Raw genomic sequence first — 17,516 nt, 5'->3', positions numbered from 1 at the left:
TTAGACAACATTATCCAAAAGCACAGGACCAGCTGGTACCTTAGGCCATCCTTCTGTTGTGGAGGATCACAGGCCATGATGAAGAATGCATCCAGTTGCTTCTCCTTGTACCTGCAGTCTGAGCACCTCCCTGAGATGAGCTTATACGCGGTCAGGCATACAGGCTTCTGGCTCTGGTGGCAGTTTTTACAGCCATTCTTCCAGGTTATGATGGGAGTCTCCATGCTGGAGAAGGATTCATGCAGGAAGGTGTTGAGGCCTTTGCAGCGATTGGAGTACTTGTTGATGTTGCCATCGTAGCATTGCATCCCTGAGGCCTGGGCTGCACATGCTGAGTTTCAAACCACTGAGCTGAGGTCATGTTTCTGGGCTTGGCACCGACTGGGTCCTTGGCCATCCGCAGCCCCAGCAGCAGGAGCAGCATCAGAGGGCAGAATCCTGCTCTGGCTGGTGCCATCTCTCCCAAGGGGCACAGTGGCACAGAAGAAGTGGGAGGTATGTGACTGGGTCACCATGGGTGTTGCCCTGCTAGCCCTTCTAAGAATTTCATACTGTAAGTCAATTATTGCAGGGCTCGTATAGCCTCAGATATTTAAAAACACTACTGGCTGTTTATTGTTCAGTTCCAGCAGATAATGTACATTTTTATGCCCCCAATAAGCACTTATACTGTTTTTCCCTCATAAGAGTTTTATGAGGTATGATTTCTTTCTTTCTTTCTTTTCTTTCTTTTTTTTTTTTTTAATATATGAGCAAACTGAGACTCAGAAAAGTTAAGGAAATTGCCCATCATCGCACAGCTAGGGAGCGTCAAACACAGGATCTGAATCAATGCTTCTTGGCTTCCAAACCCCCTGTTCTTTCTACACTCCCATGTTTCTTGTTTGAAACTCTGAGAAGTCAGACCACAAAAGGAAACTAATCTTGGAAGAAAAGTAGGCCAAGCATCCGTACCTCACCCTCCCAGTCTAGCTCAGTCATTCCTGAAAGTCAGTATTAAGATTGTGGGGTCAGGCTAATTCCTCTCTGCTCTGTGGTCCAATTTCTCTCTGAAGCTAGAAAAAGTCACTCTCACTTCTCTAGCCAGCAAAGCAGTATGGTGAGTTGGGTTCTTTCTGTGGCTGACATATTGCTCTATTGGAGAAAGTCTTGGAATCATAGAGAATCAGAGCAGAAGAGTTTTTCAAGATCATCTCAAGCAACTCTATTTTACAGATGAAAGGCCTGGAGGGCCTGAAAGAGCAACTGCCCTTCCGAAGGCCACCAAGTGAGTGGCAGAGCTGGGGCCAGAGCTTCTTGACTTTCAGCCCATCCCTTTGGTCTAGTGCCAGGTTGAAAAGGGAAGGAGGAAGTGTTTCCCGTAGAAACAGAGTGCAGTGTGTGTCTGTTTGTGGTTTAAATGAAACATGAACATTGCTTTCGGTAATTCTCTTCTAATCCTTCTGATGACATTTAGAAGAAGGTCTCCTATTAGAGCAAGAAAGTTAGGCTTTGTTTCTCCCCACTTTTCAGTACAGACAACAGACCTCAGGCTGAGTCTTCAGCTGAAAGCAATATCTGGATAGAATTTTTAAAAATTGGATGGCATTCACTATATTTATTTTTGCTTCTATTTATTAAGTGACCCTAGTATTCTTTGAAATATGATGTTACACAGTTTCATTTTCAAAGAACTATTTGAACTAAATGCATACATACATATTTAGTAAATTATTATACTGGCAGTATTCCAGCAATTATCAAGGGAGGAAGCAAATGACTGAAGTGAGGGATCTTGCTTTGGCTATAGCCTCTCAAGTTTTGTTTTTGTTTTTGTTTTTTGCGGTACGTGGGCCTCTCACTGTTGTGGCCTCTCCCGCTGCGGAGCACAGGCTCCGGACACGCAGGCTCAGCGACCATGGCTCACGGGCCTAGCTGCTCTGCGGCATGTGGGATCTTCCCGGACCAGGTCACGAACCCATGTCCCCTGCATTGGCAGGCGGACTCAACCTCTGCGCCACCAGGGAAGCCCGACCTCTCAGGTTTTTGCTGGTGTGTTGAGCCCTCCCCAGCATCTTGACCTCCATGTGACTTCACTGCCTTTGAGATAAAATGCTCTGCAAAGTGACAAAAATCACTTAGGCTCCTATGATCTGCATTGCCAGATGGGAAACTTCTGAGATGTTTGCCTTTCTGTCTCCAAGGTGGAGCCAGGTTCATCAACAGAGCTCACCGTTTTCATAGTGGGGAATCCCTTCCTGCATTCCTCCCCACAAAGCTAACAAAACATTGATTTTTCAACCCAGGAGAACATTATCCAGCAAGCAGTTGACTTGGGCCTCAGAGAGCAAATATATATATATATTTATTCAGGAAGTCATTTCTCTTTTGCAGGCCCTCAGCTGAGCCTTTCCCATTGGGATGGAAGGATTCCCATGTGATTATTCATTTACAGTTGCAGACCCAAGCCTCTGGGCTTTTGTGCAAGAGGGTAGGGATGGCGGCAGGAGACAAGGGTTGGCACGAACATTTCATGCCGACCAAGATGACTGACCACAGACTCTGCAAGCTCTGAATCCTGTTAAGTTGCAAACATGCTTTTCCTCAAGTAGGTGCTGACCCTGCCGCTGGCCAGCCCCACTCAGGGAGGCCTGAAGAAGGGGTTCCTTTGATTGTGTATTTGATCCTCGTTATTCATCACATGTCTTCCCAAGTGCTACAGCCTCAGGGCTGTTGTACCCATTAAGCACTAGAGGCCCAGTGACTAGGGTCTGGGAGGCTTTCAGGGGCCTACAATATTTGATACTAGGAAAAAAAAATGGGATCCAATATAGGAAAAGTCAACTATAAAATCAAATTTAAAATATTTACTTCCATGCTACCACAGTCACGTGGTGGTAGCAGGTAAGTTGATTTCACTTATTTGGGAATTTGGCACCCATAAGAAGTTTATTATGCTGGAAAACAATCTTAGGTTAGATTTTTTTTCTCCTTTTATGGGAATTCTCAATACCACAATTGCAGAAGGAGCAGTGCCAATCCCAAATTACTTGAAGTCAAACAATTTCAGAAGTAAAACTTTAAAAATCATTTCAGGTACACATCTGCAAGAATGATATTGAATGAGGAGCATACATTTTATATATTCAATATGGCGTGATAAAATGTTAAAATGTCTAGTGTGGTATGGGGGTATTAAACATAGCCCTTGACATTCTAGGGCCAGCTGCCTTGAGTGTATCACTTACTACTCTCCTAAAGTCAGCCAGGAGAATACACGTCACCTTACTTTAGGATCAGGTCAGCACAGGGCTGTACCACAGCTGCAGGAAGAAAGGAATACTGCTAACCACCATTTACTGAACATGTAATATGCACTTGGCACGGTGCTAGGTACTTGGTTACGGATAATAGCTTTCTTTTAAAAAGTGCCTTCTGTGTGCCAAGGCCTTGTGCTTTATGTGTAATGCTATATGCAAAACAATATTGTGTGTTCCATGTTATTACCTCCATTTTATAGAAAAGGAAACTGAGGCTTAGAGAGGCTAAGGTCACAGATGTGTTAAGTGACAGGCCCAGGATTGAAAATGAGGGAGGTCTGCCTCCAAAGCTATTGTTCTCTTCCTGCCACACTGCTTCCCTGTTTACTGATAGTTACCTTATGGGCTGACAGTCACTCTGTGACTATTCTAATAGATAGGGCTCCTTTTCATCTCCTGGACAGGTTTTGCTCTCTTCAACTTTACTTCTGTTTTTCTTTCTCTTCCTTAAGGGCTCTCCCTCAACTATTACCATCCTTCAGATCTCCGCTTGGTCCTATGAGCTTGTGCATAACCACCTGCGTGAACCTTCCTGTACAACTCTACCTCGGGTGAACGCTTCCTGAACGTAACCGCCTTCGGCATTAACTCCAGGTACCACTCATTTGGGTGCTCCATCGTGTACTACCTTGTTTTGTTATCTGACTCTTACGTGTGTATCAGGTCTTCCCAACTAGATGGTAAACTCGTGGGAAAGAAATCAGGCCCTTTCATGCTTCTGTATCTCCATAGTGTCAGGCATATGGATAGCTCAGAGGGATACTTAGTTAACTGTGTGTTGAACTGAATCGCCACTCTGGTCCTCTTAGTCTCCTCATCATTTGTAACCCAAAGAGTTTCAGCTGAATAATTTCTAAAAAGCACCCCCCCGCCCGCTTCTAAGACTTTATGAGACAAGATGAAACATCAAAGTGCTAGTAGCTAGGCTAGAATGTGAGGAGAGGCCCTTCAGGAAGACCCCAAAGGTAGCTCAGAAGAGGGGGAGTAGAGAATATGCAATGATCCTGTAGAGACTAGTTTTTTCAGGATAGCCTAGAGGCATATGGGTGAGGGGACCAGAAATGTCTGTCTGGGTTGCTGGCCTGAGGTAGCCTTTGAACTCCAAATGCCACCTCCAGTATGGTTGTCAGGCTTCCCCCTGGAGGTGAGAGGTAGCTTCTTCAGGAAGAAGCGGGTTCTGGAAGAGCGGGGCTGGTGTAGGGGGCGCCGGGGCCACTACAAATGACCAGCTGTGGCTAAGGGGAGAAGGGACTGTGCATTTTCTGATCCTCTGCTTGGGTCCTGTGTGAGATTGTCCAGAACTGATTCCTGGCCCCTCAGTAGAGGGCACTGATGGGATCTTTTCATAGAGGTTGTGTCTGAGGACAGGTTCCACTGTGAGTAACCAGCTGGAAGCTTCGCTGTTCCGCTAAGTTAGTCCTGACAGCCTGTGAGAAGAGCTATTGCTGACGCCGCTTGCCGCTTTCTGAAGGTGTCAAGGCTGAGATGGGCTGGGGTGCAGATACCCTGAAGTGAAATTCACCGGAGAGACAAGCTGAATGAAGGTGTAACTTTAGCTTCAGGAGGCAGGTGGCTGCTGATAGTCTTCTGTTTCTCCGAGCACAGCACAGAAGATCTTCAGCTAGCTTCTGCCAAACAGCTCACACATCCAGGAGGACCACCTAGGGCTAGGACAGCTGACTGGAAGCAGCACTTACTCGTAATGATGGATGCCCTGCCACCCTGGCGTTTGACTAGCTCTGTTGTGAAACACTATTGCGATGCTAATTCAGAAAGAAAACTGAGACTGTGAATACTCAGCTCCTTGATTACTTTGTGAGTATGTATAAGGATATCCCCAGGAGAGAGAGAAGAGGGAAAAAAAGAGAAAAATGCAAATGGAACGACAGTCCAGGAAACTGGGTAGAGGCAAGCTCTGGCTGGAAAAGCCCAGAGGGAAATGAAAAGGATGGGCAGCCTGCAGGGCAGTGTCCTGCTCCGGAGCAGCTCTGGAGGACAGCAGGGCTACCTTGCCCCACTTCTCCGAACGTTCTCCTGCTCTGCTTGCTGAGACCTCTGGTCTTGGCAATGAGTCAACAGCCAGGCCAGAGGAGTTGGGTTGGTCTCAGATTGCCAGAAGCTTTCACAGGGAATCTCTCCGAGAAGGAGTCTCCTCCAAGAGGGGTCCCTGACTCTGAAGGCCCATGGCCTTGAGATGTCCTGGATCCTGGTTTCTAAACTCCGAGCCTCAGAGCACTATCACAGGAAATCTGGTTGCTGCACTCCTACTGGGAAGCCTCCTTCTGTACCCAGTGGCTGACCCTCTCTCTCTTACCAGGTCCATTTTTCTTTACTGTGTAGCTCTTTAGGGCCTGCTCAGGGAGCCCAGTGCCACCATGATCTTGCTTCAGTGAGTGGAATGCCTCTGTTAGTTCCTGACTATAGGATCTGTCCTCAAGAAGGAGAGGATGTAGTCTTCTGTCCAGCCAGAGTGGAGGCATGTGGCTCCCCTCACATGTGTTTTGTTGCCTTTGACTTATTTCAAGCCTGTGTTCAGTGTTTGGACCTCCCAGGGATGATGATGACAATGATAAAAGCAGAGCAAACACTTACTGAGGGGTTTCTAGGTCCCAGTCACTGTTGCAAGTGTTCGATGTCTATTTTCTCATTTTTTAGCATATGAGGAACCTTCCTATTGCCCTGGCTCCATGGCTACCTTATCTTCCTCATTCAGTTCCTAAAGAGAAATACCGATCACACACACACACACAAAAAAAGAAATACTGGTCAGAGGCATAACCCATAGCGAACAAGTTAAGGAAAACCTCATTAAGGCCAGTATACTCCTATCCTAGGTTGAATACAGATATGCACAAAGTACACACAAAGCCACAAGATAAATGTCTTCTATCCCAATTTTACCAAAACTATTTTTTTGGGGAAAGGAAGTGATTTAAAACATTGTTTTTATATAAAATAAAACTTTGATGGAGTATATTGAAAAATTCAAATCAACTACTTAAAAAAATTTATTTACTTATTTATTTGGTTGCACTGGCTTAGTTGTGGCAGGTGGGCTCCTTAGTTGTGGCATATGAACTCTAAGTTGAGACATGCATATGGGATCTAGTTCCTTGACCAGGGATTGAACCCCCGCCCCCTACATTGGGAGCGCAGAGTCTCAACCACTGCGCCACCAGGGAAGTCCCTCAAAAAATAATTTTAAATGGTTCTGATTTGAAATAATTTCAAATTTATATATGTTTCAGAAATAGTACACAGAGCTCCCCTATCTACTTCACCCAGATTCCCTAATTATTAACATTTCTGAACTATATGAGACTAAGTTACAGATAAAATGCTCCATTATCCCTTTATACAGAAATGAATATTTTCTAATTACAAGTATTCTTGCCTACATAACCACAGTACAGCCATCAAAACCAGGAAATTAATATTGATCCATTATTACCACAAATGATGTTTGAAGATAACATATAAAACATCTTTGGGGGAATTCCCTGGTGGTCCAGTTGTTAGGACTCGGCACTCTCCCTACCGAGGGCCCGGGTTTGATCCCTGGCTGAGGAACTAAAAATCCCACAAGCCTCGCAGTATGGGGGGAAAAAAATCTGTGCACTTGGTTATTTTATAAATATTAGTTAAGTAAAAGAAAGAGGCTTCAGAGAAAGCTCATTCCTGCTGGGCATCACTTTAGGTGCTTAATTCCCCTCGGCCATTACTAAGCACTTCGGGGAAAAGTCTGAGAAACATTGCTCTGTGGGCTCTAGTTGACCATGAAGACCCAGCCCTGGATGTGCCAACTTTGAGGGTAAAGAATGTTGATCCTACCTAGAAAAATGGTACAGATGAACCGGTTTGCAGGGCAGAAATAGAGACTCAGATGTAGAGAACAAATGTATGGACACCAAGGGGGAAAGTGGCCGGGGGTTGGTGGTGGTGGTGTGATGAATTGGGAGTTTGGGATTGACATATATACAGTAATATGCATTAAATGGATAAATAATAAGAACCTGCTGTATAAAAAATTAATAAAATAAAATTCAAACAAAAAGAATGATTATACTTACCAAAGATAAAATATTTCGGATGTTTCAGGCCCATCTGGAGGTCCACCAAATGGGATCTCTGCAATGTTTTCACCCTGGCCCCAAATAGCAGATTGGAAGTGAAGACTTTTGTTCTTGCTGCATGCCCTTATTTATGTCTCCAACAGCCAATGGCATGGTCAAGGGACATGTTTGACTAGTTTACCATCAAGTTCTGGAGTGCTACTATTTTTTCCATCTCACTGATACAGTGTGAGCATTCAGGTGAAGGGGATGTGGTCCGCAAGTGAGAGGCAGAAATGTAAACACCTCAGGATCATGGGCACTGAACACTCTTTTTTTTTTTTTTTTTTTTTTTTTTGCTGTACGCGGGCCTCTCACTGCTGTGGCCTCTCCCGTTGCGGAGCACAGGCTCCGGACACACAGGCTCCGCGGCCATGGCTCGCGGGCCCAGCCGCTCCGCGGCATGTGGGATCTTCCGGGATCGGGGCACGAACCCGTGTCCCCTGCATCGGCAGGCGGACTCTCAACCACTGCGCCACCAGGGAAGCCCTGAACACTCTTTTTTGAATGAACATATTTTTGTCTCAATCTGGGAACCTGCCCATTTGCTGATTGATTTGCCAGTCCAGGTATAGTGAGTTTGGCCTTGGAAGATGTCTGAGATCCATTTGGGACCATCAACTAGAATGACACTTTGGGAACATCACTGGACTGGTTCAAGAAACTTGAATTCTCACTTAACTAATCATGTGATCTTGGGTCCCCTCAGTCTTATTTTTCTCATTTGCAAAATGCGGAGGGGAGGACTAGATGATCTCTGAGGTCACTGGATACAATCTCTCTTTTTAATTAATTAATTAATTTATTTTTTTGCGGTACGCGGGCCTCTCACTGTTGTGGCCTTTCCCATTGCGGAGCACAGGCTCCGGATGCGCAGGCTCAGCGGCCATGGCTCACGGGCCCAGCCACTCTGTGGCATGTGGGATCTTCCCGGACCGGAGCACGAACCCATGTCCGCTGCATTGGCAGGCGGACTCTCAACCACTGCGCCACCAGGGAAGCCCTACAATCTCTTAAGACATGATTTTATGAATATCCACTGAAAGAGCCTAAAGCTATGCAGATGTGAAGTTCTGTCTTGTGCTAAATGCCATGGCCCAAGCAGGAATTTGTATTGATTCTCACTAGGTCAGTTTGTTTGCTTGTTTGTTTGTTTTGTTTGTTTATAATGGAAATATAGTTGACTTACAATGTTGTGTTAATTTCAGGTGTGCAGTTTATGTTTTAAAGGTGTAACTTCAACTAAGTTTCTATGTGAAGACCATAGAAAGTAACAAGTGTGATGTTTTCCCATTGTAACCAATCCATTGGAAAGCAGTGAACCAGCATTGGTGGTAGTCTTGTGTAATGGAAGACAAACTAGGAAATGGAGCTGAATCAGACGGTGGGAAAAATACAAGTGATCTTCCACAAAGGAGGCGAAGGGACAGTAAGCTTACCTAAAGACTAGTTTAAATGACTCAGGAGGGGAAGTTGGAAATGTCACTAGAGCCTTCTCTCCATCAACTGCTGTGATAATTGAACCCTTTGGAGAGGAGCTGGTAAGGAGGACACCCTCAAAAGTTAGTGGCCCTAAATCCTCTGCCTTCTTTCCATATCTCTGGATTCATGGAAGGTAGAGATGAGAAAACACCCCTTAAGTAGTCTTAATATAAATACTCAGTAGCCTTTTCTTCCCCCTCTAATTGAAAGCATTACCCCCACCCACCCCACTCCAAATTACCTTACCTAGAGAAATTAATACATATTGTCCTTTTTGTCTGACCTTGAACCCTACCTTATATACTCTTGGCTAGGAAGGTTTTTTTGGCAAGAGGAGGCTGAGGAGGAGTTTGGCCTCCTTTGTTTAAGTCCTTTGTTCTTCTGTCATGGAAGTCAGGCCTGCTCCATCCATCACAGGTTTGGCCTGTCAACATTTGACATCACAGTAATAAATATAAATGATTACATCTCTCAAACTTTTCCTACACACCAGCCACTGTACTAAGCCCCTTATATATGTTGTCACATTAATCTGCATAATACTCTATGAAGTAGGTGATCTTTGCATAGATGAGGAAATTCCAATCTCTCTAAATCAAGAGGACTTTTCATCATGGGTGTATATCCATTATGGGTAGACATCTTTCCTTATCTCACCTCTTGTGAACTTCCTACAAGACCTCACTAGCAATGTTTTCTCATGCCCCCATGGCTTCATGGATGCTCCCAAGCTTACTGGCTTTGGAGTCCTGCACAGGAACACATCCTGGTAAGAGCTCTGACTGCTCTTTCTATCTCTCCATGGTAGAATGTGGGGGTGGGGGTGGGCGGATGGTGTAGGAGGAGGACTTTAAAATGAGGATCTGAAGTCTTCGAAGCCCTTTTGGAGGCCCAGTTGTACAGGAGCGTAGGAGGAATGTGGTGAAATGGGCCAGGGTTCTCACAGGGAAGTCTCCCTGGTTGCTGTTACTGCGTTGGTCTGTTTTCTGCTGCTGTAGCTCTAAGGTCATCCCCTAGGGCCAGAGACACTATGAAGAGGGCTGTCTGAATCAATGTGAGCAAAAGGGTCCCAGACTCAAGGGCACTTCCTCTTCCTACACTCTGCCCTTGAGATCAGGACCCTTCTCTCTCTGTTGACTCAGCTGGCCCTCTTCATAGTGTCTATGGGTCATTTTCTTCAGAGTGTGGAGACTTTGGGGAACTAGGGTCATGTAGAAAAGTATCCTACCTAGGCTATCTCAGATAGTCTTACTCCTAGAAAGCTAGTTCACACTAGCTCCAGTTCTTGGGTTACATTCTTTACAGAACTCTGTTTCTGCTCCTTAGATCCAGGTCGAAACAATTTTCTTTAGAGCCATCTACACAAGGCTGGACAATACTCCCCTAGACACCCTCCTCCCCCCTCCAAGCTCCCACCCCCAGCAACAGAAATCTCATAAGTAATCAGTCTCCTTTCCCCATTTTTCAGCCTTTAAGTAGGAATGTATCAAGATGCAGCCTTGGTAATTGGCGCAAACCTGTTATTCGTTTTGGACCTCAGCTTCAGCCTTTGAAAGGCTGAATAGCCAAATGCTTATTTCAACATAATTCCTGGCATCCCTGAACTTGGCTGTGATCAGGATCATGTGAAGGAATGGGTGACTGTCAAATCTAATCTGTTAAAGCATTGGTATGAAAACAAGGCAGGTCATTTGGGTTCATTGTTAATATCTGAATAATCAGATATTGGTGAGTACTCTGAATGTGACTGGAAGTGAAATTTTCCTTATGAGCTTTAAAAATGTTGAAATCCTATCAGTCAGGGGAAATATAAATGCATATTTATTATTTTAAGAAAAATGTTGTAATAATTAATGGTTGTAAAATCTTATACTGCATATAAATTTTATTAAGAATTTTCACATAGTTAAATAGGAAAATTAGTTGACAGTTATACAACTAATAGAAGAGCATGGATTAGCTGGATAACTTTAGGAAAAAACCTTATATTTTTTTGAACCAAAAATATTTACAACAATTTAATAATTAGCACAACTACTATTTAATTTAACAAATAGTACAAAGCAGAACAATAGAAATTAGATTAGATCATGAGTCCATGATTTCATTATATTATAATCTTTGTGAATTGATATATTAGCATTTCTCATGTTAAATAAATTAATCCTTAAAAATATACTTTTTAGGAAGATTTTAAAATTGAGGTATAATTTGCTTACAGTAAAGTACACAAATCTTAAGTGTACAGCTCAATAAGTTTTCACAAAGTAAGTATATCCAGAGCAAGAATAGAACATTTCCAGCTTACCTCCTACACCTTCCCAGTTAGCACTCCCCAAGGTTACCCCTATTCTGACCGCTATCACCACACCATAGATTGCTTTAGAATTATGTTTAATGTTTAGTTATTTAATACTATTTAGATCATGAGTATTTCAAGAAAAAGCCATATTTGGAAATTCTTCTTATTTCGAAAGGATACAATAAAAGCATAATTTTAGCCACTTAAATAGTTTGTGAGGAGGATGTCTCCAAAACCATAACACCCATAAGAAAAATCATCAATAAAGAGTAAAAAAAAGAGTTGTGAAGAAAGAATAAAGTGAAAAGAAAAATCAGCTACCCCTAAGAGACTTGGTTTTCTATGCACCTCAGTTGAAAATCATGTATTTAGAATGATAAATGTCTAGTACAGTGACCACAGGATATATAGATTTTACATTCAGTCATTTGGCATTTGGCTATAAAGTATATTTATTGCCCCTCTACTTTCAAGACTCATCAACGTATTGGCCCCTCACTCTGCTTGAATTGAATTGTTCAATGTTCTGCTCCCCTTTCTTTTCATCATCCCTTCCCTACCTTCTCTCCTCACCATCTCAAACCACCCAGCCCACCTAGCAGGACTCTGCCTGCAGACTTATTCTCTAGCCTACTCATAAACATCATTCTAGCAGAAGAAAGACCTCAAGGAGAATTGAATGGGGTATTTGCCAAAGGGGTATCTGCATGTTTGCCAAAGGTGAATATGACTGGACAGGGCTATTGCTACTGTTACCTACAGCTAGCTATCATTATTGAATGCTTACCAGTGCCTGGGGTTGACTAAGGCCTCATAAATGTCATTTCTAAATCTTCCTGAAATCCTGTTGGGTAGGTAGTATTACTCCCATATATGGAAACATAGTTGCAAAGAGGTGCAGTTTTCTTGAGGTCATGTAGCCACAAAGGACTGAGCCAAGATTTACTCCCAATGGTATCTGGCTCCAAAGCTTACTCTGACTCTGGTAAGGCATAAGGGAGCACTGGAGTATGGGAGAGGGATAAGTAGATAGTAGACTCCAGAGCTGGGAAGGGAAGGTCTAACAAGGTAGTATTTGGGTGCTCAAGTAGGGTGGGCGTGGGGCGGGCATGGGGCTTAGTGCAGTTTGGGACTGAGATTAAGGAAGAGAGAAGGGGCTGGTGATGGTCAAGGCTGTAGGCAATGCTGGGTGTGGGCTAGGAGTGGGAAGCTATCAGGACCGAGTCTACATAAAGCCATAGCTTCTCCAGTTCTGCTCACCAGGGAGAAGTGGTGTCTGCAGCCGGGGTTTGGAGGGGTGGGGGGAGGACGGGGAGATGGCATTTCCACATCTCAACCCCTCCAGCCTGGGCGGACTGCCAGAGCAGAGAGCCAGGGAAGCACCAAGGCAGGAGAGATCATTATCAGGAGGAAGGAAGCTCTGGCAGCTCCCACCAGCTTGTTTGTGACAAGCAGGCACTGGGCCACGGAAGTCCCTTGAGGTCAAGGGAAATGTGATCCCGGAGCAGGGAGATGAAGTTGGGACACCCCCCTGACACTGTGCCTTCAGGGCTATAGGCGATCAAGCTAGAGCCAGGACCAGGGCCCAGGAAGGAAGAGCAGTGGACTAGAGAAGGGGGAGGGCAGAGAGGTGGAGTGGGGCAGAGAGAGAGAGAGAAAGAGAGGGAGAGAGAGAGGGGGAGAGAGAGGGAGAGAGAGAGAGAGAGAGAGAATTAAGATCCTTGGAGCATCTCATAAACAGTCCCTTGGCTAGAGAGGTAATGACCTTTACTGCAGCCAACATGGGGTAACTGGCTCTTCAGAGCTCTCGGGACATTGTTTCCCAGGTGAAATCTTACCTGGTTCCCCTGTGGTCCCTGCAGAGGACTCTCCTTTTCCACCCAGTGGTAAAGTAGAAAGTGCGCTGTATTTAGAGTCAGGAGACCCAGTTTCAAGTCCACCTGCTGCTACTAACCAACCTGACAATCTCTTTAATTAACAAATCTTTCTGAAATCTCAACATTCTCCAGCCTCTTCAATAAGTGGTGCTGGGAAAACTGGACAGGTACGTGTAAAAGTATGAGATTAGATCACTCCCTAACACCATACACAAAAATAAGCTCAGAATGGATTAAAGACCTAAATGTAAGGCCAGACACTATCAACTCTTAGAGGAAAACATAGGCAGAACACTCTATGACATAAATCACAGCAAGATCCTTTTTGACCCACCTCCTAGAGAAATGGAAGTAAAAACAAAAATAAACAAATGGGACCTAATGAAACCTCAAAGCTTTTGCACAGCAAAAGAAACCATAAACAAGACGAAAAGACAACCCTCAGAATGGGAGAAAATATTTGCAAATGAAGCAACTGACAAAGGATTAATCTCCAAAATTTATAAGCAGCTCATGCAGCTCAATAACAAAAAAACAAACAACCCAATCCAAAAATGGGCAGAAGACCTAAATAGACATTTCTCCAAAGAAGATATACAGATTGCCAACAAACACATGAAAGAATGCTCAACATCATTAATCATTAGAGAAATGCAAATCAAAACTACAATGAGATATCATCTCACACCAGTCAGAATGGCCATCATCAAAAAATCTAGAAACAATAAATGCTGGAGAGGGTGTGGAGAAAAGGGAACACTCTTGCACTGCTGGTGGGAATGTGAATTGGTACAGCCACTATGGAGAACGGTATGGAGGTTCCTTAAAAAACTACAAATAGAACTACCATATGACCCAGCAATCCCACTACTGGGCATATACCCTGAGAAAACCATAATTCAAAAAGAGTCATGTACCAAAATGTTCATTGCAGCTCTACTCACAATAGCCTGGAGATGGAAACAACCGAAGTGTCCATCATCAGATGAATGGATAAAGAAGATGTGGCACATATATACAATGGAATATTACTCAGCCATAAAAAGAAACGAAATTGAGCTATTTGCAATGAGGTGGATGGACCTAGAGTCTGTCATACAGAGTGAAGTAAGTCAGAAAGAGAAAGACAAATACCGTACGCTAACACATATATATGGAATTTAAGAAAAAAAATATCATGAAGAACCTAGGGGTAAGACAGGAATAAAGACACAGACCTACTAGAGAATGGTCTTGAGGATATGGGGAGGGGGAATGGTAAGCTGGGACTAAGTGAGAGAGTGGCATGGACTTATATATACTACCAAATGTAAAATAGATAGCTAGTGGGAAGCAGCCGCATAGCACAGGGAGATCAGCTCGGTGCTTTGTGACCACCTAGAGGGGTGGGATAGGGAGGGAGGGAGGGAGACGCAAGAGGGAGGAGATATGGGAACAGATGTATAACTGATTCACTTTGTTATAAAGCAGAAACTAAGACACCACTGTAAAGCAATTATACTCCAATAAAGATGTAAAAAAAATAATCTCAACGTCCTCATCCCTAAAGATGAGTAATCCTAGTCATGTCTATCTCACAAGGGAGTCACGTGGACACACTGTGAAAAGCATGAAATGCTATGTAAATATGAAGTGGTGCTGCTTTGTCTTCTTCCCTTCAGGCAACCTCCCTGCCCACAAGCCACGTCACTACCAATCAGAGCTAGGGAAGAGGCCTAGTTTAGGAATAGGAGTGGCTCTCGCCATAAATCTCCTACACTCCTTTTCCATTCCTTTCCTCCTCTCGTCATGCTGCCGTGAGAAGATGGGGTAGGGGAAAGATGTAGGAGGCATAGACTAAGGAACCCACACCCCTAAGCTTCATCGGGATAAGCTTCTGGAAAAACAGCAACAAAAAGTTGAGAGATCACCATCTCTTCTGGAGCTTAGCCTACTAATGTATCACCTCAACTCCCTGAAGCCCCACCCTCTCAGAGGAGCCTGAGCTAGGAAGGGCCCCAAGAGATGTCAGAAGAGAACCTTCTGGGTTGAGGAGGAGTGGTCCAGGGGCCTGCAGAGGGATTTAAGGCGCGGCCCAAGCACGTGGCTGGCTGGAAACCTAAAGGACATCATCCAGGTGGACAGGAACCAGCTTGGATTTCCTAGAGTCCCCTTTCTGGGGAGGGTCACAGGCCACGATGTAAGGAGCATTCAGCTGCTTCTCCTTGTACCTGCAGTCTGGGTACCTCCCTGAGGTGAGGTTACACATGGTCAGGGATACAGGCTTCTGGCTCCGGTGGCAGTTTTTACGGCCTCTCTTGCAGGTTATGCTGGGAGTCTGACAAGTGGCGGCCACACCGGAGAAGGATTCATGCAGGAAGGTGTTGAGGCCTTTGCAGCGATTGGAGTACTTGTTGATGTTTTGCATCGCCATGTTGCATCTCTGAGGCCTGGGCTGCACGTGCTGAGTTTCAAACCACTGAGCTGAGGTCTTGTTTCTGGGCTTGGCACCGACTGGGTCCTCAGCCATCCACAGCCCCAGCAGCAGGAGAAGCAGAGGGCAGAATCCTGCTCTGGCTGGTGCCATCTCTCTTGGGGGGAACAGTCAGAAGGGAGGGCTGGGTTCTCTGGGCACAGAGGAGGTGGAAATTAGCCTTGCTAAACCTGCTCCTTCTAGCCAATCACCATCTCTCTCCCCTGCTGTCTCCTTCCTCCCTCACCCTGTGTCTTTCCCCTCCCTTCCCCTCCGGGTGCCCCAAACCACTAAGACCCCACCCCCTAACCCTAGGGCTCCATCCCCCTCACCTTGAATCCCTATCCTCCTTCATTCTGTCCCTCATGCCTCCTGCTCCTTGCTCTATCTCCTCTCCCTCAGGTCCATCCCTCTGTGTCCCTATGTCCTTATTCCTTTCTCTGTGTCTCACACCCTCCATGACCCCATCCCCATCTCCTCCATAGCCCTGTTTTGTGCCTCCATCCCTCAGCATCTCTCTCCTCTCTCCCCTGTGTGTATCCTCACCCCCTCCACATCGAGTCCCTCCTTTGTCCACCTTGTCACTTACCTGAGTACACTGTTTTCTGGCCAGAACCCATCCCTTCCCTGTCCTATCTCCTCACTCACGTCCCGCCACAGGCCTTACCTCCTCACCAAATCCTCGTGTTGTGGCTTCGGCTCACCGGGACACACCTGCCTTCCGCTGGGCCTCAGACCTCTGAGGGCCTCTTCTCACCGCCGAACTCCTTAAGAGCTGGCCCGGCTTGTGGTGCTTCTGTTTGGGGGCAGGCTGGGGAATAGCCGTGGATCAGGAAATGAATCAGGTTCGTGCCTCTTCACTTACATGTCCCAATTAAGTGGATACCTGTGGAGCTAGTACACCTGCCTAAACATCTTCAGCAATGAGGAAGCCTGAATCCTCACACTCAAAGACTAGACCTGACTCCTAGCCACATGGTTCTAATGACTCTAATAATGCACCTGACTCAGGTGTCAACCCTGAATGAGAGCTGCCATTTATCATCTCCTATATACACCTCTGGTTCTGATTCTGGGAAGAGCCAATCACTGTGGTGGTAAGGATTGCTTTTTCTGATCTGAGATAAAGATGGAATAACCTAGAAAGTTACTTCCTGTCATCAGGACTTACTGCTTATCTTTTGGAGGAGATGGAGGAGACAGGGAAGTGGACCAATCACCAGAGTCACAAGTCACAGCACCATCCCACCTCAGCTATTCTACAGTGATTCATCCCTCTGGGTCCCTCCCGTTCCAAGGTCAAGCAAGGTCATCTGGCTTTACCTGGAGATGGCACCCAACCCCTCTCGCCCTTCACTCTTTCCATTACTACTTTATTAAAATTTGCAATGCTTAGTGTCCTAATTTGAAAATGCTATTGATGGTGGTGCTGCTCCACAGCAAGCTTAGACCTTCCTCTACCGTGTATTCCCTGTTCCTTGCAGCAGTTACAGTTGTGTGGAGAGCTTGGGTCCATGCTGCTCCGGCAGCTCCAGTGAGCTTGGCATGGGAGACTCAGAAGAACTGAGACACTGAGGAAGAGAAGCAACACTATCTGTGGATGGGAAGGCCTGGAAAACTGAGATGAACAGTGTTCTTGTTTTCAGGTTTCACCTGTAAGTAGTAGGTGGTCTCAGAATAGTGGGTTCAGGTTCATTCACATAGTCAATATTTATTGAGCATCTACTATGTTCCAAGGTGCTTGGGATATATCAGTGAATAAAAGATACAAAAATCCCTACCTTTGGAATCCTTACATTTCATTGGAGGAAAGGCAGTAAAAAATACACCATTGCTAAGGAAAAAAGAACAAATGGAGATTGGTAGGCAATGATTTTTATTTTTATTCGTTTTTTATTGGCGTATAGTTGCTTTATGGTATTGTGTTAGTTTCTACTGTACAGCAAAGTGGACCAGCTATACTTATACATATAACCCCTCTTTTTTGGATTT

General features: G+C 45.0%; 1 protein-coding gene and 1 pseudogene across 2 annotated transcripts; both read right to left on the bottom strand.

The window, feature by feature from the left end:
* LOC309803110 (ribonuclease 7-like) lies at positions 1-457 on the bottom strand (annotated as a pseudogene). Its single transcript has one exon. The product of its transcript is annotated as a ribonuclease 7-like (transcript).
* A 14,713-nt stretch (positions 458-15,170) lies between these two features.
* Positions 15,171-15,638, bottom strand: LOC309803289 (ribonuclease 8-like; the record flags this gene model as incomplete). Its single annotated transcript, XM_082619298.1, has 1 exon — positions 15,171-15,638. One exon carries the CDS (start codon positions 15,636-15,638, stop codon positions 15,171-15,173), a length of 468 nt encoding a protein of 155 aa, XP_082475424.1.
* Positions 15,639-17,516: the final 1,878 nt, after the last annotated feature.

Source organism: Mesoplodon mirus, assembly GCF_964341445.2.
Source record: "Mesoplodon mirus genome assembly, chromosome: 4".
In the NCBI taxonomy this organism is placed as follows: domain Eukaryota; kingdom Metazoa; phylum Chordata; class Mammalia; order Artiodactyla; family Ziphiidae; genus Mesoplodon; species Mesoplodon mirus.
This window is presented reverse-complemented; position numbering and strand designations above follow the sequence as displayed.